This window comes from Agelaius phoeniceus, chromosome 1 (genome assembly GCF_051311805.1).
Source record: "Agelaius phoeniceus isolate bAgePho1 chromosome 1, bAgePho1.hap1, whole genome shotgun sequence".
Taxonomy (NCBI): domain Eukaryota; kingdom Metazoa; phylum Chordata; class Aves; order Passeriformes; family Icteridae; genus Agelaius; species Agelaius phoeniceus.
Window position 1 is genome coordinate 21,152,118 of NC_135265.1, and position 27,246 is coordinate 21,179,363.

General features: G+C 41.2%; 2 protein-coding genes across 2 annotated transcripts in view; both read left to right on the forward strand.

Annotated features, from left to right (window-relative positions):
- The window catches only part of CUBN (cubilin), a 144,962-nt gene extending 129,991 nt beyond the window's left edge, over positions 1-14,971 (forward strand). Inside the window, exons 60-67 of the mRNA XM_077191935.1 lie at positions 6,702-6,916; positions 7,909-8,071; positions 8,510-8,718; positions 9,367-9,511; positions 9,629-9,810; positions 10,912-11,077; positions 12,847-13,082; positions 14,617-14,971. Of these exons, the coding sequence (XP_077048050.1) occupies positions 6,702-6,916; positions 7,909-8,071; positions 8,510-8,718; positions 9,367-9,511; positions 9,629-9,810; positions 10,912-11,077; positions 12,847-13,082; positions 14,617-14,724 (1,424 nt within the window). The 3' untranslated portion in view covers positions 14,725-14,971. The remainder of the gene's footprint in view (positions 1-6,701; positions 6,917-7,908; positions 8,072-8,509; positions 8,719-9,366; positions 9,512-9,628; positions 9,811-10,911; positions 11,078-12,846; positions 13,083-14,616) is intronic.
- Positions 14,972-21,267: 6,296 nt separating this feature from the next.
- The window catches only part of RSU1 (Ras suppressor protein 1), a 102,071-nt gene continuing 96,092 nt past the window's right edge, over positions 21,268-27,246 (forward strand). The window contains exons 1-2 of the mRNA XM_054633398.2: positions 21,268-21,384; positions 21,694-21,805. Coding sequence (XP_054489373.1) covers positions 21,697-21,805 — 109 coding nt within the window. The 5' untranslated portion in view covers positions 21,268-21,384; positions 21,694-21,696. The remainder of the gene's footprint in view (positions 21,385-21,693; positions 21,806-27,246) is intronic.

The window sequence follows — 27,246 nt, forward strand, 5'->3', positions numbered from 1 at the left end:
CTTTCTAAGGAATTCACATGGATGTACAAGAAGCAAAGTGTTGCACATGGTTAGATAAGTGAGTTGAGTCAGAAGGGTCTTCCTGATCTTTATTCACATAATACAGGTAGAACTGCAACAGCTGGGACTGTGGAGAAGGTGGGGTGCAGGAGGGGAGGAAGATTGCCTGCTTTTTCTCTACTGCCCTAAATTGTGCTTTACTTCAAGCTGTGACCAGCTTTTTCCCCTTCTCTTTTTTATACTCTCTTTTGTGAGCAGGCAGGAGAAATCCAAGTTTATGCATTGTGAAATATGAGCATTGTGTACTGGATAAATACCATTGTGGTCCCTTGTTTGCATTGTTTTAGGGCTTATGAGCTCATGGGCCACAAGGCACTGCACAGGCAGAATAAAGCAGCAATCCAATGTCACAAAAAGATTGTGATTTAAACACAGGATGAAGAAAACCCAATGGATATAGACAGGCAAGAAGAATAGGGTAGCCACAATGAGAAGACTAGTGTTGCTGGCTCTAGGGCAGGAGAAATGTCTCCTAAACCTTTGGCAACCATTAGGCTGTTGGAATGCTAATTCTTGAAACACCCCGTCCTCTACATTGTCCTCAGTTTGCTCAATTTTTCCCTCTAGGATCTCTCTATTCTTTTTATACAAATCATCATTTCTATTGAATGAATATTAATCATTTTATGTGAAAAAAATAATCATAAGCAAGTTTAGAAGAAAAATAGCTGGAAAAAATTAATCTTCCCTGATATACCAGAAAACTGCTTTCAAAGGTAATTTACATAAATAATGTAGTTTGCATATAATAGAAATAGTTTATAATCTACATGATTTTCTTCTTGATAAGATGATCTGTAATTTACCTGATAAATCACCCAGAGGTATCTGCCTTCTCTTATTCTATTTGCTGTGTATTGAATTACTTACTTCCTGTGTGGAATTGAATACACTAAAAGCCTGTCACTAACAGGTTTACTGTTATGCTCTCCCCTAATGAAATTACAGTCTACTTTTAAAAGAATTGATCCAGTAGACTTTTCAAAGCATTTTTTATGCTATTTTATTGTATCAACAAAAAAAAAATTGCCTCATTTTGTTGTAGTTCATGTTCTGTCCTGTAAACTGAAACTATGGCTTACTCTATGTTTGGTTACTAGGTGCACTTTTTCAGCAGTGTTCAGCATGCACAGTTGCTGCAGAGTCTTTTTGGGTTGTTCAGAATTGCTGAAAAAGCCCCCACAATTCTGAATGAGCAATATGAGGTGTAAAATACTGGTTTGTATATTCTGTTGCATAGGCCAGGGGTAGGTGTCGTTTGTGAGTCATATTTTAATTCTCATACCACCAGAAATAGTTCATTGCACTGATTTATGTAGTTAATGTTGGTACCTGCTGTAGGTGGCACCAGGCATCTGCACTGATAACAGCAGTTATGGCCTGTTGTGTGGAAGGCACATAACATTCAGCACAGCTGAATCCTGCCAAGTTTTCTTCCTGCACCAAAAAAAAAAAAATCTTAGAAGAATGTGTCCTTGACTGTGGCATGTGAATGTTGTTGTATTTTCTCATGTCTTTGGAAAAGCAGTGGTGACTTGCAGAGATTTCACATCCCATTAGGACTGGTTCCCAGGGCTGTATCTCAAGGTATTATCCAACCTGAACTTGGACCCTGGTGCTGCAGAGGGTCTAGCTGAGAAGTAAATTGTTTGAATGTCACAAATCTTCAGGCAGAAATTTCTTTGGGCTTTCAGTTCATTCATTTTTTGCCAGATATATTACCCATTAGTATTACACATTTCATTGCACTGTCATGGATAACTTATGGTTAGTTTTATGTATTAAAATAAGTGAATCAATTGAAGCTAATCATACCTTTTCTTGATCTTATTATAGTCTAGGAAAATAAGAACATCTGTGACAAGATCAGAATACAGGATCATAAGTCACAATTCCCAGACTGTTTCTAAATGTACTTTGGGTCTCAAATATCCATCAGCTTGAAATCTCACTAAATTTAGAAAGCATTTGTGGTGTTGAAATACATCTCTTTGGTGTCTTTGAAAGTATACAACTGTTGAGCTAGGGGATAGTCTACAAATGTCTCTCAGAAATGTCAGTTAATTAATCCCAGGGTCACAGAATGGGTGAGGTTGGAAGGGACCACAGTGGGTCATCTCTTCAACCTCCCTGCTCATCCCAGAGCACATTGCATAGGATTGCATCCAAACAGTGCTCGACTATCTTCAGTGAAGGATTTCTTCTTCCAAAACAAAAGAAATAGGCTTGCATGTTCAAATTGGAAGATAAGAAGAAAAGCAGACATTAAAATAAGAAATTTTTGTCTGATCTGAAAAATTGAGGGGAAAACTTGTTTTCAGACACAGTAATTATATATATTTGTAGTGACTAAATGGTTGAAAGCTGATGGGATATTCAGATTAATGGCCCTTCACAAAACTGTGGGTGAACTGCTGGCATGAACTGTCTTAGTTTGACTGAAGTCAATGACTTCTTCAGCTGAAAATCTGTCCTCTGGTGCAAACAAAAAAGAGGTGAGGAGACATTTCTCATTCACAAGAGAGATCTGCAAAGGCTTAAGTAGCTGTGGTGCCAAATATGAACACTAATTCAGTATTAGTAGGTATTGGAATTAGGCAAGACTGCTTGTCTGCCCCTGGTCTCCCAGACAAGCATCAAGGAGATGGATAGAACAGTACATAAATCAGAGTTTTGCAGGCTTGCCACAGAGCATGTCTGAGCTGTTATATTTGGTATCAGTCCAAAGAACCTTAAGGATACAAATTTCATCTGACTGCATTTGTGAAACCTGGCTGAAGCAGGATACTGGGGCTTTACAGTCTTAAATGTCACTGCTAGTACCACTGCCAGGCCATCAAACCAGTCAAAAAGCTTTTCTGCATAAAGGCTGGATAAGGACTCTAAAGGGCCTTGTGCTTTCAGAGGTCTCCTGAAATGTTGCAGGCACTGTGGAGAGGGCCTGCAGCCACACAAAATCACAATGTTGGTGCAATGATTGCCAAACATGGGAACAGCCCTTCTCACAGATTGAAAAGGTTCACCAACCTTCAGTATCAGCCATGAGACAAAGCAGAAGAATACAATTCCTCACTCCAGCCCTGTCCTACTGTTTGAAGCTATGATCCAGACAAGGTATGAGCTAATTGTTACAGCCGCAGTAAGTCCAGCCACTCCCATGCACTGGAAATAAGACCCATCAAAAAAGAAGAATTAGTCTTAACTGAATTAATTTTAGCTTATACTCATCTTTAGTTCAGATCAGAGAGAAGTCTAGAGTTCCCAGGGATGCATTCAGGTGGAAACAAAAGAGAGTCAGAAGTCTTGGAGGGAATTTTTATTACTGTCAAGGAGAACTAGACAATTTTTTTAACTTTGCAGCCTTCTAGTAGTTGTTTAGGGTGCTCATTTTTAAAAGAAGGGAAAGACGCCAAAATCGCTTTGTGGTCTTTTGAAATGTCAGTGGTGTTGTTGATTCTGATAGATTTCAAACTATTCAGTAGGTTACCCTTTCATTGCACCCATACCTGTATAAATGAACCTTTCCTCTGGCTGTACTTCAAAGGCAGGAAGCTTCAAAGATTTATCTTCATCTTCATTCCATATCTAGAGGGTATAGCTCTTAACAGAGAAACATGTGCTTGGTCTCTGCTGTAATGATTTTTATTTGCCATAGGGAACCTTCAATTCCTTCTTTTCTGAATGGTCCTGGAGCCTTTTAGTTTCACTAATGCTGTCCACCAAAAGCAATTAGGGATGACAGTGTGTGCCCTAGTTCTGATAATTTGCATTCTCTGGCAAGCTGTTTATGAGAACAAGATTGCCATCTGATTTATATGACCTTATGATTTTTATTTAAAATAAGAAAGCAAAGACTGAAATAAAAGTCAGCCATGAAGTTGCTCCATCTGCTGACATATAAATTGTTTTATGAGGTACATTTCTCATTATCTTAATCAAGTTTAGCTTTTAACATCTAAGAGTCTACTCTCAAATTAACAGAATTCTCAGTCCCAGATTTTGCCTGGATTTTTGGCTACATTTGCTTCTGGCTGTGTTGGCCATTAATGAGTGTCTTTCCTTTAAAAATCCCCTGCAGGCTGGATGGCTGCTCTTTGGCCTTCTGTTCAGAAGTGGTGCTGATTTTTAAAGCAATGTGTTGTGTCCTGGCTAAAACACACTGAGACAGTGTTTCTCTTAGTTCCCTCCTGTTAAGCAGTTGGTTCTTCATTTACTTGTGGGTGTTCCCCTCATCTACACAGTCAGTATTGTGTAACTTCTAGTGCCTGCAATCAGATGTAACACATTGGTCAGCACTGAAAAGCACCAAGATAGATGGATTTCTCAACAAGGACTCCTCTTTATTTGGCTTGATGTAGGACTAGTTGACATCTGGTCAGCCTCCAGTTTATCTGTTATTTATAATGTACTGTCCTGTAAGCATCTGACTCTATCCCAGCTGAGCAGGCTGGGGATTGTGAAGCTTCATCTTTATTATCTATAAATCACATTTTCAGTTAATTACTAGAGTTACTCTATTTATCTCCCCTTAGATGATATTGCTGGTTATATTATACTAGCTGGAATTAATTTTCTGATAATGAGAATTTGGCCTGCTTCTCTCTCTGTCAGGTCCTTTTCATATGCTGTACACCCAGACCTTACCCACATGTGTATTTTTTGTCTTTGTATTAGAGCTGTCTTTATAGCTGCACAGTTAGCAGTGAATTTCACTACTGCAAAAGTACAGACATTTAATATTCAAAAAAGGATGATCCTGCAGCACTGAGAGCCTTCTTGTTGCATGGGTCTGTGGCAATTCCCTGACTCATGTTGCTATGGTCTGACTGGCATCTCTGCAATTTTATCCTTGAAAAAGGGAAGGGGAGCTTTGTTAGTGTCTGACCCATACTCAGTCCAGACTCAGTATTGCAGGGCTGGATGGTCTGACTATGATCTTGGATTGACATTTATATGCTTAATGTTATGTTTAAATGTTTGCAGGGGACAGCCCCAATAACATTGTTTCAGAGGAACAGAATAAATCATGCAGAAGGGTGAACACAGTGAAAAATACAGGGAAACTGCACTCCTAGGGGCCAGGCACCCTCCTGGCTGACATTTTCCTCCTTCCCAGCCTATTTGTGAGAATGTGATTTATTGCTCACATTTCCCTGCTGTTGTTCTCGCCTTCTGCAGTGGCACTGGAATGAATGCTACACTTTTACAAGTTTCTGACTTCTTTAAATGCCCACAAAACTGGACTATACTCTATTAATTTCTGGCTTTTTCACTTTGTAATAAGTTTCTTCTGGTCATTTTTAACTATAGAAAATCTGAAATCTAACGTTATGAGGATTTTGGTTTTAAGCAAACTGCTTTACAGGGTGGGGCTTTTCTGGCTTTGGTTGGTAGAGCAGGACAACTTTCAGCCTTAGTCACTCTGCTTTAACCACTACAGTCTCGCAAGCCCTGGGTTCCTGATGCAATCCTGATGCTTGGATGCTGATTTCTCACCAGCATGATCTTTTGTAATACTGTGGCTCAAGTAAAGCACAGTTTTATGTGTCTGGAAATGCATCAGTGTGTCAAGGTGAAGTCACTGAGTGTGCCAGACAGGCATATTTTACACACAGATGAAATTGTGAAACTCTGCTTGTGTTGCTTAGCCACAGCTGTAGCTTCATCTGTTATTGAATGCTCATAAATGGATTTGCTGCAGGAGACAACAGGCTTGCACTTACTCCTCTGCTCTGTGCAGTTTACAAAAACTCTTTCCTCTGATCCCAAAGCAAGAGTAAAACAATATTTAATTGAAATTCCAGAGTTAAATGAGTGGCCAGGAGACCTCATAGAGAATGGGGCAGGAAATAAATGAATTGATCACATTTACTAGCCCAGTCCAACCTCTGGAAATCAAACTATTTAAAAAAAACCAAAAGCCTGCCAGATAATCTGTGGTTTTTACTTGTTTGGAATTCAATGTGATAAATAAATACTTTTCCTCAAAGGTAATTTCTTTCAATGTGACTGACTTTATTGAGTTCAAATTTTCACAGTAAATAAGTCAAGGACTTAGCCCTGTCTGTGGGAACCAAATGAAAAGCAGCCTGCATTTCAGAGGGGCTGTAGGTTCCCACCAAGCAAAATACATTCAGAAGTCCCTTTTAGCTAGATTTGTGAATACAGTGTCAGGCTGCCAAATTCGGTCCCTCTAGGATGCGGCTGTATTGCCAAAAGAAGCAACTTGATTTTATATCACATTTTCAAAGCCAACAGCTCAGTGCCCCCTACTGACTGAATATTCTCAGAGGCCAGCAAGGATCCCGTTCCAAGGCCCTCACACCAACGCTTTGCTGTTTCATTGCTGCCCTCTGTCTTCTGAGAGTCCCTTTTAAAAACTTCTATTGAGATATTTTCAAAGTAAATACTGTTTTTATATTCAACAAAAGACATGAGCCTTTCTTAATTCACTCTGTGAAATCTAATTGTGATTCATGTCTCTCTTTGTGTTGAAAATCTTTTAATCGCTCTGATAGTCCTTGCAAGACAGGATGGTAAAATACTGTAGCACAGATAAAAGCTGCAGGCTTAACATTAAAGAGTTAGAGATTAAATAAATGCCAGGAATTGCTGTTAAAAAGCTTCTGCTTCCTCAACAGGACCTCAGAATGGCTGTGGTGGTTACTTGTCAGCTTCAGCTTCTTCAGCTTCTACCTTTGGCCCTCCAGTCTCCAATGTGACCAGAAGATATGAGAAAAATCTGGACTGTGTATGGATCATAACTGCACCTGCAAACAAACGGATCAACCTCACCTTCTCTTCATTTGAGCTTGAAGCACAATCGGCTTGGATGTGCAGATATGATTATGTCAAAGTAAGACAGCTCAGTATGTTAACAAGAAAATATCAGTGAGATACAATCCATTAACTTCTCCACAAGGCTAACTTTATTAATACAAAATGATCCTAAGAAGAAATTAAATTCCTTAATATAATTAAACCTTTCCATTGGGTTAGATTACTACACCAGATGTCATTCTGCCTTTCTGGAAACCAGTAAGAGTTTTAACATTACACATACTTCTGGTCTTAGACTGCTCATTTAATGAGTATTTATTTCACAGAATAGAAACAAAACAAAACTCAAACACATGTAAATTAAACCTTCAGAGTATCAGGTTGAAGTTGAGCAAAACCAACTAAAGAGAAATCAAGAATTAAAAATTGAGGACAAGGCAGTGAGGAAGGGTGAATTAGTTTTGATGACTTCTGGACAGGAGTGACATAGGCAGAGGGAAATTATGCATATACATGCACAATTGCTTGAAAGGACTAGAATTAATATGATTTTTCTCCTTTTTTCCATCAAAAATCTTGGTGCTTAGTGCTCACCTGTGAAGCTATTTTCTTGGAAATGAGCATACAAACCATGAGATTGCAGAATGTTGCTAAACAATCTCCACCAAGGAATGTTATAGATCCTGTTGAACATTGGAGATACTCAATGAAACAAGGAATTCATTCTACATTTTGATGAATAATATCAATCTTCTCACTGAAATGCACTTTGAGATCACATATAATAAAGAAATGAGAATGCCAAATTAAAATGTAATCATTTTTTGATATATTTGCTAAGACAGGACCAGAATGTTCCATAATGAGATTTACCCTGTCCAACAGAATTAGTTAATATGGCAGTGAATAATTATGGTAATCAAGAACATCCTGTTAAAGCACAAGAGAACACACTGCATTTTCAAGTAAACCAAATTGTAATGTAAGGCGGGGTCAGAGAATTTTATTTCTCTTTATTTGTTTGTTGTGCCTAAACTATTAGTGGCTTATATATTTTGCTTCTTTCAGCTTTATGATGGAGATAATGAAAATGCCAATTTAGTTGGCACATTCTGTGGATCTGCAGTGCCAGCTCCTTTTCTTTCTACCCGTAACTTCTTGACAGTGAAATTTGTCACAGACAGATATGTGGAAAGGAGGGGTTTCAATGCCACCTACACCGCAGTAGATCGTAAGTATACAAATATATATAGTTACAACTCCTTAATGGAAATTCTTGGACTTAAATACTATCTCAAAATTTGTTCTAGACATAAGTCTCAGGAAGGGGCAAAGCCAGTCAGTAGCACAGCATCTTTAGGCAAGATAACAACAGCTTGACCCCAGTACAATTCTCTTTGGTCTTAGCTGGTTGGGAGGAGGCTGTCAGTCTGAGAGTACAAAACAGAGATGCTCACAGATTGTTAACAAATAGGAAACAAACATTTATTTGAGTTTGATGATATATATTGACTCCACTAGCATGTATTTTGCTTTTTATTTTCCTTCTAGAAACTCAAAGACAAATACAAAAGTATACTTTCCAAAACTCAACTCCATTTGAGTTTTGCTCAAAGAATAGTTTTACCCAGTTTTCATTCTATGATGCATTTGTGACTGTTTTACACAGGCCTGTGTGGAGGAATCTATAATGCAACTTCTACATCTGTGACTGCAACATCTCCTAACTTTCCAAATGAATATCCACCCTTTACTCTCTGCTCTTGGGTCATTGACGCCCCTCCGCAAGAGCAAGTCAGGGTGGTGGTAGAGACCTTCCACCTCCATTCCAGCCAGGACTGCTCTCAGAACTACCTGGAGCTCCAGGATTCACCAACAGTAAGGAATTTACAGGGGATACCATTCCCCATTCCCATTCAGCTCCCTTCACTCTTTGGAAAGAGAGAAGAAACCTACTATTTGGTAATATATTCATTGATGATCCTCTGTGAAGGGCACATCCAAAGCATTACTGACTGTGCCCCAAGTGACATGTGGTAACTGTACACAGACCTCTCAGAAGCACTCTGTGCACACGTGGAGTTAGACCTGGGCAAGTGTTACACAGTTTTTCACAGCTGGACCAAGTATCACTGCTGCCAAACATAACACACAGGAAAAACTGTCCCACAGCAAGTTTTCATTGTGCTTCCTCCTATCCACGAACCATAATAAAAATGAATACTCATGCCAGGAAGAGTGTTAAAAAACACCAGAAAAAAAACCCCAATATTTATGTCCCTCATATTCTAAACCTTCTTTCATCATTTCTCATTTTGGCATGAGAATAGCTCTTATATTCTATTTTTTCCTAATAATAATTCAACATGAAATGTTGAGATATTATTAAGTGATTTCCAGGATAACTTTAAAATACAATTTCATAGTTGGTATAGAAAGTGTTGAGAGATTTATTTACCTTATGTTCAATACATATAAAAATGAATTATATCATTAAGTAACTTGTGATGTATTAAATTCCTGCAGAGCCAAGGGTCAGTTCACAGATTCTGTGGCACTGAAAGTTTTCCAGTCCCTGAGTTTTATTCTTATGATCGCACTGCCATTGTGACTTTCAAGTCAGATGAATATATGATTAACAATGGATTCAGATTTTCTTATCAAGCTACAGGTAAGCTTGAAGAAATGCCCCAAAAAACCTATCTACTATTCTCTTTGTTTATTTCATACACTGAAATGCAATACAGAGATCTGAAATCCTTACATGTTTCTGGTTTTCCGTCTCAAGGTTGCAGCAGAGAGTATAATCAGTCATTTGGTTACCTGAAGAGCCCTGGCTGGCCTGGTCTTCACCCCAATAATATGGATTGTTCTATCATTCTTCGAGCTCCCCCAAATCACACAATATCTCTCTTTTTCCACGCTTTCCATTTGGAAGACAGCATCCACTGTTCACATGATTTCCTAGAGGTATCATGCAAGTATACATATTTTGTGAGCCTATGTAAAAATCTGCTAAATTCAAAGGATATTAGTATGTTTGGATCAAGTTTGGATAAAGTCTAAGTTGAACTGACTGAATTAGGGACTAATTATTGCCAGAGTTTTATGGTGAAACAATACACCCTAGTAAATCCAAACCCAGTGAATAAATAGTTTCATTATCTTATCCTTACCTAGCTCTTGTTGAGGTTACCCAGTAAACAGAGTCATCTGGAATAGTTTGTGTTTGATGCTAACATCCATGAATGAGCAGAAAGCCATAAATCTGAGTGGTTTTGTTACAGCAGTAGATTCCATCTGCTTGAAATTTTTGTCAAGAAAGATTTTTTTCCTAAAAAGCAATTTAGAAAGCCCCAAAAAACAACAAAACAGAAACCAACAAACTCTAGTGACAACTGTAAGACACTTACAAAAGTACTTTGTGTCAGTGAAAAGTGTACCTTCCTCCTACACAATCCTCATTCTTGCAGGTTTCCTGTTGTTCTCTGGTCAGATGACAAAAATCAGATGTCTGTGACAGAATCATAATTTAGCTCTATTTTCATATCCTCTTTACTGTCTCAAGAAATGGATCTAAGCACCAGCATTATTGGAGTGCAGAAAAAAAATCAGATTAAACCTGAGCTATGTAATATGATCTGTGTCTTAATGTGACTGGGGAAAAGAGCAGTCTGAAGGGTAAAGAATTAATCTTTTCATCTGGAATATTAATATTTCTTATGAAAAGCAAAACACGGGCTTGAACTGCATAAGAACATCTTAGCTACTAGTCAAGCAATTTTTTCAGTCAGGAGATATTCACACTATAACATTTAGCTGCCTGTTTCTGATGATACTTGTTCTGTGCAATTACTTATAAAACTCAGACCAGTTAATGGCCTCTTTTTCCTTCTACAAAAGAATATGTGGTAGGAAATACAGCAGTATTAAAATTACAGCTATAGTAAGCATGCAAGTTACTGCCTAGTTTGTGCTGTGTTTGTATCTGTGAATAATTGTGCTGGTGTATAAGTGCATAGGAATTTAATGTTGACAGTATTTTTTGTAAATTCTTTGTGTTCCCTGAAGGTCAGAAATGGAAGTGATGTGCAATCACCACTACTTGGAAGGTTCTGTGGAAACACTGTGCCCAGCCCCATCTTCCCCCAAAACCATGTTGTCTACCTCCGTTTCAAGAGTGATTTTTCAGTGGCTCATGATGGATATGAAATTACTTGGACTTCATCATCAAGTGGTAAGGCTGTAGCTACAAAATAATTCTACATAGAAGGAAAACGCAGCAATGTGGAATTCAGCTCTTTATGGATCCTTCCTCATCACCTTTTTATACCTTCCCTAGAGCCCACAGTCCACCCTATTCAGTCACCAGAGAGAGGCAGTTGCTCCTCAAGGCCACTGGGGCAAGATTTATTTTACAAGATGGAAGCAATTCCCTCTCCTAATGTTGACTTTAGAAACCCCAGATGATGTCGTCCTCTTAAGATAAAGATCTCCTTCTTTCAGTGAGAGGCTGGAAAAAATCAGGAACATCTGCCTCGGGATCCACAGAGTGGTGGTGCTGCTGGTGACTCAGTAGTCCACTCGTGATACCCCCGAGGAGCTAGGCATGGCTAAGCCTGAAGGGGACAGGAAGCTGCCCCAAGAAAATAAATTACCTATAATACTGTGTAGTGATTATATCATGGACACATTCATGAATGGCTTATAAAATTGCAGTGAACAGCTGAGTAATAGTTTCTTCATGACACTGACTTACTAGAGGTAGGAAAGCTCATGGCCAGATGAGGAGTACTGCAGAATAACCATACCGTACTGAGTGACCCAGTGATGGAAAGGCAGAGGAATCTCAGTGTAGGAAAGTGTCAATATATAATGTGGTCAAAAAAAAAGACAATCCTAAATTTACTTACAAAAATACAGGCACTGAGTTGACTATCAGTAGTCAAGAACAAGATCTTAGGGGTAAAATAGTTTCATGAAAACAAAAGTTTACTAAGAGTCAAGTAGACTGGCATAATGATAGAAATTGTTGGGAAAGGAAGAGAAAATAAATAGACAGCCACTGTATAAATCCATAGTTTACACACAAATTGAATGATGTGCACAGTTCTGATGTCTTCCTCTTATGAAAAAAATCAGGATTAACAAAGGGCTTAACACTAAAAGTGGCTTCTGTATGAGGTATGCTGAGACTTTTTAATCTGGTTAAGAAACTACTGAATTCTATAAAATTGAGTGATATTGCATGATAAATAGTGATCCACTGTTCTTTGACTTTTCCCACAGAGAACTAGCAGTCATCATATAAAGCCAGGAGCTCTTGATACAGTATGCAGTTAAGCTGTGGAGCCCCTTCCCATAGCTTACTACAAATTTACATGGATTCAAGGGCTACCCACACAAGTTCATCTGATAAACATTATTAAGGGGAAAGGTGCCCTCTCTGGGAACTGTAAACTGAAAATTCTTGGAGACTGTGAGGGTAATCTGGATCATGGCCTGCACATTCTTCCTCCATAAACTTGCATTTTTCGTAGGTCATCTACTTCTGCCCACTGTTGAAGATTGAATTTTGGCATAGATGGACTTTGACTTAATATGCGTAATTCCTCTGAGTTGTTCTCTGTATTTTTCTATCCCATGAGGACTGACTACTTTTCATGCCAAAGAACAGTCACAGCAAATTCACCTCCAGTTGAGTAGCTGGGAACTGAACTGACTAAGGCACAGACTTAAAACTTCAGTTCCTGTTTCAAAGAATTTGGGGGGGGGGCAGTGTTGGTTTTAATATTCAGTGACGGTCTAATGCCCGTTGCATATTCTTAGGCTGCTGAAGCTAGAGCCTCAGTTTTATCTCTTAGTAGTGTTCCTAGCCATGTTAGTTGTCCCAGTTCACAGTCTCTCTGGTTTCAGCACTGTTACTGATACTGTGCTAATGTAGCACATCATGTATTGCCTTATGAAACGAAGCCTTCCAGGCCAATTAACAGGATCTCCTTCCAGGTTGCGGCGGGACATTGTACGGCACCAGTGGCTCCTTTGCCAGCCCCAGGTACCCTGGGACTTACCCCAACAACACTGACTGTGAGTGGGCCATCACCACGCCCCAGGGACGAATTGTCACAGTGAACTTTGATTTCATCAGCATCGATGACCCCGGGGACTGCAGCAGCAACTATCTGATCCTCTACGATGGGCCGGATGCCAGCCATGCCCCTGTCGGGCCCTACTGCGGAGCGGTGCGTACTGCTTTCCCTCCATACTGCCTTCCCTCCATGCTGCCTTCCCTCCAAGCTGCCTTCCCTCCGTACAGCCTTCCCTCCATGCTGCCTTCCCTCCATGCTGCCTTCCCTCCATGCTGCCTTCACTCTGTACTGCCTTCCCTCCATGCTGCCTTCCCTCCATGCTGCCTTCCCTCCACGCTGCCTTCCCTCCGTGCTGCCTTCACTCTGTACTGCCTTCCCTCCATGCTGCCTTCCCTCCGTACTGCCTTCCCTCCATGCTGCCTTCCCTCCATACTGCCTTCCCTCCATGCTGCCTTCCCTCCATACTGCCTTCCCTCCGTGCTGCCTTCCCTCCATACTGCCTTCCCTCCATGCTGCCTTCCCTCCAAGCTGCCTTCCCTTCGTGCTGCCTTCCCTCTGTACTGCCTTCCCTCCATGCTGCCTTCCCTCCATGCTGCCTTCCCTCCGTACTGCTTCCCTCCATACTGCCTTCCCTCCTTACTGCCTTCCCTCCGTACTGCTTCCCTCCGTACTGCCTTCCCTCCATGCTGCCTTCCCTCCGTACTGCTTCCCTCCATGCTGCCTTCCCTCCATGCTGCCTTCCCTCTGTACTGCCTTCCCTCCATGCTGCCTTCCCTCCGTACTGCCTTCCCTCCGTACTGCCTTCCCTCCATACTGCCTTGCTCCCATGAGCACAGGAGTGGTTACAAGGAGCTTTTACTGTTTCATGTACAGGACCATTTCCCTCATTCTGACATGAATTCCACACAGATGAGTGGAAGTGAAGGCAAAAGCCAACACCAACGATGAACGAACCCACAGCTGAATCCTCCTACTTACACGAGGCCTTCAGCCCCTTCTACCACTCATAACCACCTGATGACTCCTAGCTAACCTAACAAACATAGCCCTCCCTCCAACAACAAACCTCATAGCAGAACTAACTGTTGTAATCGCACTTTTCAACTGATCTGCCTTCACAATTTTCCTAACAGGAGCCGCAATGCTACTTACAGCCTCATACACCCTATACATGCTCATAATGGCACAATGAGGCACTCTCCCATCTCACAATACATCAGTCCAAAACTCCTCCACATGAGAACATCTCCTCATAGCCCTACATATAATCCCCATAATGCTCCTAATCCTCAAACCTGAACTAATCTCTGGTATCCCCATATTCAAGTGTAGTTTCAACCAAAACATTAGACCATGACTCTAAAAATAGAAGTTAAACCCTTCTTACCTGCCAAGGAGAGGTAAAACCAGCGAGAACCTGTGTGCTGCCTTAGAAGCCTTCCAACTCAGACCGTACAGTGACATCTAGTGGGAGGCATCAAACAAGCTTGCTCCATACTTCGTTGTATTTGTGTTTTAAATATTTGCAATATCCTGAGGGAGAAACGCAGCAACGGTAACTAGAACAGTTACTGAGATCACTGTCAATCTGTGATCCAATTTTTGCCTCAGTTCTAACTCTCTGACTGTCTCATCAAGGATCTTGATGTTCTATAAGGCTTTTAATTTTTCTTGTCTTTCATTTTAGGATACAAACATCGCTCCATTTACTGCTACATCTCATCAAGTCTACGTAAAATTTCATGCTGAATATGTGACTCTACCATCAGGATTCCACTTAAGCTGGACAAGCTAAAACATTGCTTATGAGAAATGTATTACCATTCCTTGCTATACTGAAAAGACTTTAGATGATAAAGGAGGTTTGAAGTCCAGTGATGACAATTGCAACTGAAGTAAGGCCTTTTAAAAGTTACTGTAAATGTAGCTGTTATGAACTTGGAATACTGTCAAAAAAACCATTGATCTGCCATTGTGCTGAAAATAAACTATTACCTACCCAAGTGGGAAAAGGAGGTTTTGCCACATGTTTTTATATTCTTCTACATAATTTCAAAATGGTACTATTAATGCTATAAAAATTTAATTACACATGAAGTTGATGAGAGGACGTAACACATGAAGCTGTCTTTAGTTTGTTCCCTAGAGTTATGTGGTTTTGCCCCAAGGATTTCTGAAAACATCAGCTTAAGTTTTATTCAAATTACCTAAAATCAGAAATTGCTAAAAAATGGTCTCTGTCCTATAGATAACTGTGCTGAAGAACTTGCAGTAATAGTGTGCATTGGGTATAATAACCCAGCGGAAATCAGTACTTGAGCATTCACTGAAGTTTAACACAGCAAGGACATGATGTGGTTCTAAATCTTAACCAGACTAAGAAGTAATTTCAGTATCAGAGCCCCATGTCCAATATATACATATATCTGTGGTTATACTTATTGAGTTATATTTTCAAGTTTCAAAGTCTATTTTACAACTGAATATAAAAAACTTCTGAGGCTTTCAGTAACCATGTCACCCTTCCAGTCAACCTTTAGGCAACTTTCTAGACATTTATGAAACAGCTATAACTTCATAATAGGGCAGACATAAAAATATCAATTGACCTTTGACTCAATTAGTTTTTCCCTTCCCCAGGCTAACACACATCATACATAAAAGATTTGTTGACAGGGTGGACAGAGGACACTGATTCCCACCATGAAGCATTTTTTGTCACAATCCAGAACAAATGACCAATTAATTTCTTGAATGTCATCTGTGATGGACAGGCAAGAGAAATGTGCACTGCAAAAAAGGAACAGGGGCCTTATCAGAACTCTCATTTCACAACTATTACAAAGAGTGACTTACAGTGAAAGCAATTCCTTAATGTGATTATTGAAGCAATTAATTATGAAAAGATATTAAAGTGTAAGTGGCAGTTTTAACAAAATCTAGGAAATCTTTGAAGATTGCCCAGTGAATGCCAAAAAAGCCATAATTCCACAAACATACAAAACTTTATAACAGCTGAACAGATATTCTGGTTTAGATAAAATGTAGAAAAAACAAAGCAGACAAAAGGGACAAGCTATAAAATACGACCCAAAATCCTTGGGTGACAACTTAGAAAAAGAGAAACCTGTGAAGTCCCACTGGCCAACAGAATGAGATGTAAGCCAGCATTTTATAACTGTCCAAGGACTAAGAAAAACTGAGGCTATGTACCGGTGATACTCCTGCTAACATGCCTAACTCTAACATGGAAAAACCAGAAATATCTGTATTTGGATGAAATTGTGAGGCAGCTGTGTCCTACTGAGCTGCCAGCAAAACCGAAAGTTCCTCTAATAAGGAAAGACATAAAAGACCATATAATCAAATTAAATATTTTCAGATTAATAGTCCAGAAAACTTTTGCTGAGAGTCCACTGAAACTGACGCTGTACTTGCAGTCAAAGGATGATGCAATCTTTGTCCATAGTGTTTATTAAAACTCCCTACATGGGATAGCAAGCAGTAAAGAAACATCTGAAATGTCTGAAGATAAAGCCGCAAAATAAATTCTATAGACAGCAATGTGTAAGAGACTCCAAGGACAATCAAGCATGGATTGAGTGGTTTGCCTGCAGAGGTAAGGAGAACTGCATTTCTTCCCTGTGGAATGCTGCATCACAGGTTTCATGAATGTCCATTCTGGCTCTGACCTTCCTATGAATCACCATGGATTTGGTGCAGTTGGTGCAGCACTTCTGCACTTGGCAGAGAATCTCCTCAAGATCTGGATGCTGTCACTTGCTGTGAGGTGGCTGGACATGGAAACATTGGATTTTAGGCAAGAATCAACTTGCAAGAATGTTGTCATTTTCTGCACTTCACCAGCCCAGAGCACAGCTCAGCTGGAAGCCACACATGGAAGGGAAGGACACGTCCCTCCAAACAGCTCCATGGCACTGCAGGCAGTGTTCTGTGGTATGTTCATTGCTCCTCTAAAAGTGGATCAGCGCTGTCAGAAATGAGTTCTCAGGTTAAACATTGGCCTTTTTGCAGGTGTCACAGAGCATGAACTGACAAACAGAAACCTGTATGTGGTTTTAATGAATGAAGGTCATTCCTGGTTTCTGGAGGCTGGAGTCAGCACCACGTCACACAGTTTAAGGACACCAAGGTGCCCGAGGACACAGCAGGCACTGAGCTCATGGCACTGAGGTCTCCTGCTGACCTAGGGACAGGTACAGAGATGTGCTCTGCTGACCTGACATGTGCCTGGGCCACTCTGGTAACAAAACCTTTGCCCTTAAGATCTTGAGGGGAACTCCAGCTAAACTGGTGAGTTTGCTGAAATCTATACTTCAGAAAGGCTGCTTTCACAAAGAGAAAAAACATGTTTCATTTTAAAGCAATTAAATGCTTTTGGACATTTTTTATATGATAAATACTTGCTGTTGGCAAGATCTGTCACATCATCAAATTTTATAAAATCATTGAAATTCTGCAGAAAATAAAAAGAATAAAGAGCACCATGAATGAGAGGAAGAGAATTTTTTAAGGTTTTTTTATATCTAACAATAACTAACTAATGCTTGGTGCATCTTTAAATGTTCAAAATATTCAATACCTATGCATAATTTTATTTAGAAATGAGCAAAATGCATAAGGCTATTTAGAGGGAAAAAAAAAAGCCCAGCAGAAAATTTGTGCTCATGAAGACTGTTGAATGAAGCTGCTGGTACAAGGTTGAATTGATCCAGCCCAACTGACTCTCGCCAAAAATAGCCAAAGTCTAAAATTAAATTATCAAACCCATTCTTTAAAAAAACAAAGGAACAAAGTAACCCACTGCTGTCCTCTAACATTTTATATGAGGAACCACAACAAAAATACCAACTGCAGAAGTATTAAAGTGGAGGTCCTTAAAGGAGAGAGCTGATGCTAAGCCATGTCTCTGTCTTGGAAGGTAAGGAGCAATTTGAAACACTTGCTTTAAAATGAATGCACAGCAAACACAAAAAAGCAGAACCAAACAGTTAATCTGGAAATAATTATCCTATGAAACTTCTGTGTGCTTTTTGCCATGTACAATTCAAAAGACAAAATCTGTACTTAATAAGAAATATAGCTTCATCTCACAACACTGCCATGAAAACCTTTGCTTTTATGTCTGTGCACATTGCTATTTTATAATGTCACTGTTGTGAATGCTGCATGTCTGTATTGTAATAACTGCATGACTGCAACCTCCCTCTGTCAATGACAAAGCAGATAATGAAAGTGCAGGTTTTCACCTTCTAGAGCCTGCATGTTTTTATTTTACATGTAAAGCTTCTTCTGCATGTTGCTACAGATGTTTATTCTTATACAAAAGTAATTTTATGAGGCAGTTATAGATGAATGGTAAGCCCTCCAAAGACCAGGATTTGAAGAATAAGCACTAAAATGTCCATAACAATGTTTTTAATTGCCCTTCCCACGTGGCAGGACTGTTCTTTATAAATGAGAAATAATACCACTGTGAGATGTTCTTACAATTATAGTCACATAAGTAAAGGAGACAGAAAATATAGAGCTAAAATGATAGAAGTAATGGTGCTGGTCAATTTAAAAGAGTAGCTAATTTTAGTTAAATTTACAAAACACTTTTGACTAAAAAACAGTTTTCAATTGGTTCATTAAGCAAAGGAGGAGGTGTCTCAATTTCCCATAATAACACAGGATATGTGTCCTAGGCACCAGAATTAACATATTTGGTGCAATTATTTTTTGTCAACTGCTGAACTGAAACTGCAGAATTATTCTGCGGTCCTAATTAAAACAAAATGCAATAAAAATTCATGGGATTGACTATATTGTTCCCAATAGAAAACAATTGGATTACTGAGAAAGAATTTTTTAAAATATTTATTAAATGATAATAAAAATGGAGGCCAAGTTCTAGGAGGCTTTTTTTTTACAACATTTGGAAAAATAAATATTGCATGCTGGTTATCACACTTAGTGAGATAACATTGATGGATGAATTTGTAGTGGCAGTGCCCAGCACTACACAACTGGTTCTGCAGGGGAGTGTTGCTGGTGCATCCTTTTGATGACATGCTATCCCTGCATTAACGTTGCTCATTATCATAGCTTTTCTTGGAGGGAGAAAACAGAGATAAAAATAGAATAATAATGTAAAACATCATTTCCTTGGTTAGTAGAAGTACCTAGGACAGAAAAAAGGGAGGCATCAGAGCTACTCATTCCCTTGCTGAGCCCCAGCGCAGTGAGAGGAGCCAGCAGGAGGCAGGTCCAGCCATCACTGCCTGGGCAGAGCAGCCAGGGAGCACCACTGCAAGGGCAACTTCTGCCTCCTCTGACCACCACAGGGGAAACTGCAGCTCTGCCACACAGACATGGCCATACATCTACTCACAGTCACCTGCTTTAGCCTGCAGGCCTAAGGACAGAAGGCATTTGCCAGCCTCTGCAATGAATTCAGGCATCTGCTCTACAAACATTTAAGCCAAGTGATGGATTTAGAACAGATCTGACAGATAGCAAAGATATTTCATAGTTGTTTCATTAGCAAAAAAATCAGTAGCTGGAAGGTACAGCAAGACCTAAATTGGAAAAGTCTCTACTGTGAGCTCAAGCACTGTATGTTTGGGGAGGGCTCGACTGGCCAGACCCCACGAACAGGCTGGCCAGCCTCTAGCTGGGGGTATAGAGGGAACTAAGTATTTCTGGGGCCAAAGGGGTTTTGGAATGACTGCACATACTGGGAAGAGGAGGGGGGCATAAGAGAGGGGAGAATGGGTGACTGCAGTGACACAGACCCACCGCAGGAAGTGGCTCTTCATGACTGCTGAAGGGACAATCTGAAAAAATCAGTTTTCATGATCAAAGACCTTTGGATAGAGTAGCTTCTGTATCTTCCTTCCCACTCCTTCTGAGACAATTATGTGCTCGATGAGGCACTGAGAAACTTTAAAAGGAAGGCTTGACAGCAACTCCCCTTTGCTAAATCCAATGCCAATACTCCTGACTGGGGCATGGATTTATGCTCAGACAAAAGGTTTGCTCAAGCAGGACTGAAAGAAGGTCACATAGAAGCTGTGAATGATAGATGAACCCTTTACACACAACAGGATAATGAAATTAGATAAATGGCAAAAAACCCCCACAATCCTGATGAAAGGGAGTAATGACAATATGTTTATTAAGTGGGAAGTAATTAAATACTTCTATGGTAGGAGTATTATGTGGGTATCTAGGCTACATGCAATGTTTTGATCACTGCATAAACGAGGCAGAGAGAAGCGAGGTGAGCTTTGCATTAGCCATGAAGACTGTTTTGTAAATGTCTTGTTAGAGTCACATGTGCTGTTAGCTGGAATAAGGGAGCAGGACCACACTTACAGACTGACAATCTGCCTGAGCCTTTGTTACTAAATGACACCTGCAAACATTTGCCATGAAATAACAGCAGACATGGTAGCACTTAGGTCTTTGGGACAACTGATTGGTGGCAGTAAGGGCATTTTCTTAGACAGGAAAGGATCCAGATTCATGGTTCTGCAGACAAAATAAGAATTGTACATCATCTCCCTGGACATCTGAGTGACAGTGGGTTCTACTGAGAAATCCAGCTAAAAGGAAGATACTCTTCCAGCAGTACCTTGTAAGGAAGTCTTGAAAACAGACAGTAGCTTCAGGAAGCACTCAAAGTAGGAAGCTCCAATTAGGAATAAACATGCTACAATTCTGCAGTCCAGTATTAAATCCTTTCATTCCTAAAAAAGGAAAAGTTGGGAGTTGCGCCTCCAGGAAGTTTTTTATTTGATGTTTTAGGCAAACGCTCATCATCTTGAGTTCTGTGGATACCATTTTTAGGCTACTAAGTAACACCATGGAGTACATATGCAAAATTCAAAGCTGTGCTTCTCAGTGGGTAGCCTGGCCTTAGATAACTTAATAGATTTAGTCACTAATTGCTCTGAGCTTCCATATCTGTTGAATGACAGTAAGCAGGAGCACCTTAACTCCTATGAAAGAGGTTACATGCATAACTACATTCTGGGCAGTAAGGTGTAACTCCAACGCCATGGCGTGTCGAGACCAGTTAAAAAGTGCTCAGAACATGGACCCAGCCTTGTTTGGCTGTTAAGAGCTGACTGGAAAACCTATGAAGGCACCTGAAGAAATGGAAACCGCTGGTTAAATGCACCGGGTGTTTTTTGGTGCGGTTGATTTTGGCGATAACGTGTTTTGTCCCCAGCAGCCTTTCCCGGCCCGGCCCGGCCCGACCCCTCAGGGCCGCTGGCGCCCCCGCCGGTCAGCGCGGGCGGGGCTGCGCTGCGCCTGCGCGCGGGGGCGAGGGGGGGTGGCGCGCTCGGGATCCGCCCGCCGGGTCCCGCCGCTTCCCATCGTGTCCCGCCCCTTCCCATCGTGTCCCGCCGCTTCCCGCCGTGTCCCGCTGCAGCCCCGCGCGGTGAGTGCCCTCGGGCAGGGCAGGGCCGGGCCGGGTCAGGGCAGGGCTGTCTGTCTGTCCGTTCGTCCGGCCGGGGCTGGAGTGCGGCCGGCATCCCGGGCAGTGCTCCGCTGGCACGGGCGGGCCCGGCGGGCGGGGCGAGGCGGGACGGGACTGGTGCCCCCGGCGGCACTGGGCAGGGGGGTTCTCTGCGCTCGGGCGCTGGGGGCCGGGACCCTCCCGGCGCTGTCCCGGCTGGGGGAGATGCGTGTTCCCTCGGCGAGTTTCCCCCGCCGCCCGGCTCACGGTGTCCGTTTCTCCCCCGCCTAGACCATGTCCAAGTCCCTGAAGAAGATCGTGGAGGAGAGCAGGGAGAAGAACCAGCCCGAGGTGGACATGTGCGACCGCGGCATCTCCAGCATGCTGGACGTGCCCGGCCTGTGTAGGTACCGCAGGCGGCGGGCGGGCGCAGCGCGGAAACTTCCTTATTTGTCCCGGGCGAGCGGGGCCGGCCCTGGGCGTGGGGGGTCCGGGACACCCCGGCCCGGCCCGGGCGCCGAGTCCGAGACTCTCCGGTGCGGGGGTGCCTTTGGGCACGGGGGCTTGGGGAGCGATCCGGGGCTGAGCGAAACGCCCCGCACCAGGCTGCCGGAGCCGTGTGCGTGTGTGTGTGTGTGTGTGTGTGTGTGTGTGTGTGTGTGTGTGCAGGGGGCTCAGCGTTCCCTGTCGCACTGCTGGCATTCTGGAACTTGGCTGATGGGGAAACTTTCCCTCTTCTCCGTCCTCTCTGCTACTGAAACAAAAACACCAGCCGAGCAGCATCTCCACTGGCTTTTGAAAGGGACAGGGTGACATCAGCCTGCAACTACGGGCGACTGGTCTCTGAAGGAGAGGGCAGTAATATTGTATCACAGATACAGCAACATCATGCTTTGGATATTACACCATTGCACATGCTTGCTGAACCATGGCAAGGTGCTGCTGTTGGTATGGTGCATTTGCTATTGTTAAATTCTCAGTAAATATAGCCTATCCATAGCAACATGCTGTTATGGTTCTGGAGAGCACATAAATGAAGAGCAAGTTAGGTATCTTTGCCTTTTTAAAGTGCACATGATGTTATGACATTGCCAATACTCAGGGAGTTAAAGTCGTGACTGTCTGTAGTGTGCCACAGGCTGAAATTTTTCTGAATGCATGATCCAATGAAGGGGAAAAAAGCAAAATCTCAACCAACCAATGTACTTAAAACTCTTTACTGTATCCTGGATTAGCTCTTTACTGTGTTTTTTAAACTTGAGAGCAGCCATGAGCAAATATACATAACTCTTCTCACAAGATAGATATGAGCTCAGGGAAGGGTATGGCTCACTACCAACTTGCTATTATCTGCAGAGTTGGGAGCACATCAAGGTATCTTCAATCACGTCAGTAAAGGATGAAGTCTTGAGTACAGTTTTGCAGAACTAGGTTCTGTACTTAAGTCTTCATTCCTTACTACTGTTTTCCTGCTTCTGGGTGGTGCATGGGACTTTGGGAAGATGGTGTTGTAAGGACTGTAAATGTGAACTCACATTAAACAGAAAGTTTCACTGCATTTCTATAGGATGAGCAGTTATTTGAGACAAAGTGGTGTTTAGCTCACATTAATTACAGATCAATTTTGAGAACTATACTTAGATCTGTCAGGTATATGAAGCAGCAACAGAGTACTGTTGCTTTTGTTAAGTAGACTTGGTGCCTGCTGTCAACTCTAGATACATAATTAATTAACTAGGTTTGATCTTTCAAGCATGGAAAAAGGATAATGATGAAGCACATTGATAATAGTAAAAAAAAGCGGCTTTTCTTGCACAGAGACTCTTTGAGGTTTGTTGTTCAGGCAGGGCCAGGGAGCCGGGTGGGGCACTGTGTCCCCAGATGCTCCCTGATACCAGGTTGCTAATTAAGCATCTGAAGTGTCTTTGGCAGGGAGCTCCCTGCATGAAGTATACATGTGTGGTACCCTGGTTAGACTGCATCAGAGGAGTCTCTGTGCAGATACTCTTGTTGCATGTTGTGTGACTTGATCTAGCATGGGGATCTGGGGCCTTCTTCATTGTGAGATGGAAATTAGGGAAGGGGGAAATGATAACTGATTTCTGTTAAATTAATTGCTTTTTCAGTTATTATGTTCACTGACAGAACACATAAGTTGTTTTGGGTTTGGTTGTTTGTTTTTTTTTTTTACCATGGAGGTATTTGCCTTCTGGAGAAGGAACACCTTTCACCAAATACTTTCGAATTTTTAGTCAAGGGTTGAGGAAGTGTTAAACTTGTTTTCAAAACCCTGTCACCTGACCCCACATGGATGGTCTTCTCTAATGTAGATTGGATATTTTGGTGTTCTCTGGCTAAGCTCTCTATAAGCTAAAGGAAACTGAGCTGGTACCTTTACTTCTCTATGTGTTGTATACCTTTCCAGGGCAGTGTTAAAGCTTTTCTTTTCAGCTATTTTTATTTTTTTCCTTCCATGAAGTAAAGATCTCTGTTAAAAGCAATCATCACTATTCATGCCCAGTTACTCTTCTTGGACAGCATTTTGTCTTTAAGGAGGGCCTCTAGTAGATGCTGAGAGTTTAGGTAAGTTTAGATAAGGAGTGGAGGGAACCTTTTTGGCTGTTTAGGTTTTGTAGGTTGGAAGGTTGCCTGAGTTACTGTGTTTGGTAGCCCCTGATCAGTATTTTGTCTCGTGTAATTATTTACTGGTTGTGAATGCCCCTACCAGAGGTGCCAAGTACCCCTTACTCTAGTCCTAAATCTTCAAGGAAAGGACCAGGCCTTGTCTCACTGCACATTTGAGTACTTGCTGCAGAGTGGCTAATGAGCTTGTATTTAACCTTTCTTAACTTAATTCACATAGGGTTAATAGAGGCACAAGAAGTTGGAAGCAGCATGGAGCATCTGTTCAGTGTGCCAGTCCTTTTCCTTAGGTGTTGCCCTGTTCTTGTCATGTGTGTTTGGGAAAAAAAAAAAAAAAAAAAAAAAAAATAAAGTAAGTGATAGAGAAAACTGGTGTTATGTGGGGGCAAAGAAGAGCAAAGGGGTATATATGCCTTATCTTAGATACAATTCTCTTCTCACTTCTCTTTTCAGTGTAGTGAATGGCTTCCTGCAGTACAGGGCAGTCACTCATACTTTCTTTTTCATTGTCTTCCACCCTCTGCAATAGGCATGGGAGATACAAAGCAAAACTTGCAATAAACAAGCAAAACTTGTTTCTGTCAAATACCAGTGTCTCTTTCCAATTAAGGATGAAATACTTCTATCTGGAAGGAGATTGGCAAGCTAGCTTAGACCCACAAACTTGGCAACCTTTACATCTCTTCCCACTTTCATGTTTAGCAAAGAAGGAGTATAGTTACCAGCTTATATACACCAGCTTATATACACCAGCTTATCTGGTGTTCAGATTCACAACAAAAGGTTAAATAGTCCCTGAAGCACTTCTGACTCAGGAGCCCATTGATGTCATTAGAAGTAGAGTTCTATTTTTGGCATATTCCTCGAATCCAGGCACTTCTATGTTTTCTCCTAATGACTTAAAATACAAACTAGATTTGTGCTATACACCTTCAGAGCATCTGAATTTTTGATGCTATCAGAGCTGTAATATGAGAGCCCTTTTTCAGACATGTTCTGTAGAAAGGAGATTTCATTTGAGACAAAAAATACCCCTTGATCTAAGTGTTCTGTGCTTTACCTTGTCAGGCAAATACCATGTGACACAGTTTTAAGTGTTAAAGACTTTTTTTATTATTCCAGCGTATGATAAAACAAGTTACACCATTTGTGTGCACATCTCTACTATAGTTGTACATCCTCCATACATAAATAGTGTAAAAAATATCTTGTCCCATGGAAGTGTCCTATTGTGTTGGTTTGGGTTTTTTGCCTTCATATTGTGAAGTAAATAGATTATATTTGTTTATAAAGCACCCACTATGGACAGGTAATGGTAGAGAGCATTAATAGGCATCCTGTAGGCTGAGCAAGCAGGTTCAGCCAACTCCAGCAAGAAGGGAGTAATGTTCCTTTCCCCTAGCCTAGCAAAGGATAAGGCATTTATTGAAAGGACTTTAAACAGCCATCAACAACCATGGAATTGTTCTTAGAGTATGGACCAGTGTCATTTATGTGTCTTTTAAGCAGTTGATATGGAGGAGGAGGTACAAGTAAAGGAATTATTTTGCCCAAATAACTTGCGACATCTGCTCTGTTGTCAGGGAAGGAATATTGGATGCAATCCTATTTATGTGTTAATTTGTTCTCATTATCATTCCATCTGTAAGCTATTCATATTTTGCATAAAGTACATAGTTGTGTGACTAGAATTCTTTATCAGAAAGTTGGTGTTGATAAAATTGTTCATTCCTAAAATAATGAAAGCACAGAAGATGGAGAGGCAGGCTGCTTGTAACAGTACTGTAATGTTCATCCTGCTTTAACTTCCTCCAGTGGGACAGGCAGTGTCTTATCTTGGCTCAGCAAAGTCACTGGGGTCTTCCTGTTTTGTGGGTGTGGGGTTTTTTTTCCTAATTTATTTTACTTTGCTTTGGTTGTTTTGTCAGGTTGGTTGGTTGGGGGGTTTTTTGTGTGTTTTTCGTTTTGGCTTTTTTTAAATTTGCTGATGGGCAGGACTTTTATTTGTTTTATATTTTCCTTAATAATTAGGTTGAGTATTGTCATCCACATATTTTATGTGAAGCTAGCTTGCAGTGCAGGGCAGCACTATATGAAGAAAATTGATAATAGTGCAAAATGGAAGAACCTAAGTATTCTTCCCTTGACTCACTCTTTTTTGAAGTAGTAGTGGAAGTGGGACCATAATGAGAATTTGTGATTACTGTGCAAGTAAATTGCTCTGGCAGTAGGTGTTATAGAAAATAAGTATTATTCTGTGTGAATATCTGGTGCATTCATGAAACCACAGTAATGTATTGCCTGTATGCTGATGACTATAGTGTTACCAAGGCAGTGTCCAGAAGCTCCTACAGTGGCATCATAGAGAGGTTACAGCAATTTCCAGTAGGAATCTCAGTGCCCTTCCATTCTCAGGGGACTGGTACACAGGCTGAGTCATCTGACCTGTTGTATGTTGTGCTTACCTGGACTGTGTACATCCAAATCAAAACTGCCCCACCAGCCCACCTTTAGCCTGGTAGATCTTACCTGGGGACGTTAATTAGTTAAGACAGATGTCTTCCTTGCCAGACTTGATAGTTTAGTTGTCCTACAGAATGACTTTATGTATAGGATGAGGTAAATCTCAGTCAGCTGTTCCCACGACACAGCCCTTTTCACAGGAGTAGGCATGTGGCAGGAACATAACATAAGGAAAACATGTTACTTCCAGAGGCTGGTTGTTTGACCCAGGTCTGTTTAGTGTAAGTGAGCAAATTTCTCTCTGTGTAAGGAGTGAGCAAGTCCTGCTCTTATCTTTGTTCCCTTTCTTAAAATGCTTCTATACTTGCCTCTGAACTGGTAGTAGCTTTGGACCTTTCAAGACTGAAGAATCTCTTTGTCTTGATATGTCTAAAATGCTGCTGGAAGTAGTCCAGAGCACAGACACCTAAACCTTTGCTCTTTTCAAAATAGTATTGGAGTGTAGCCTTTCTTGTTCCTTTGGGGATTGTCAACCTGCTGTTGCTGGTCAAAGATGCCATGGGACTTTTTGTCATGCATCAGGATTGACTGAGATAGTGGACTTTCAGACAAGGTGTCTAGGCTTCAGTCAAATTTGGACAGTAAAATATAGATTCAAATGTCTTTTGCCTAGGGATTTTGGCCTTGAAATTTTTAACATGGACTTTGTTCTGCTCTGTATAGATGTGAGTGAAGAAG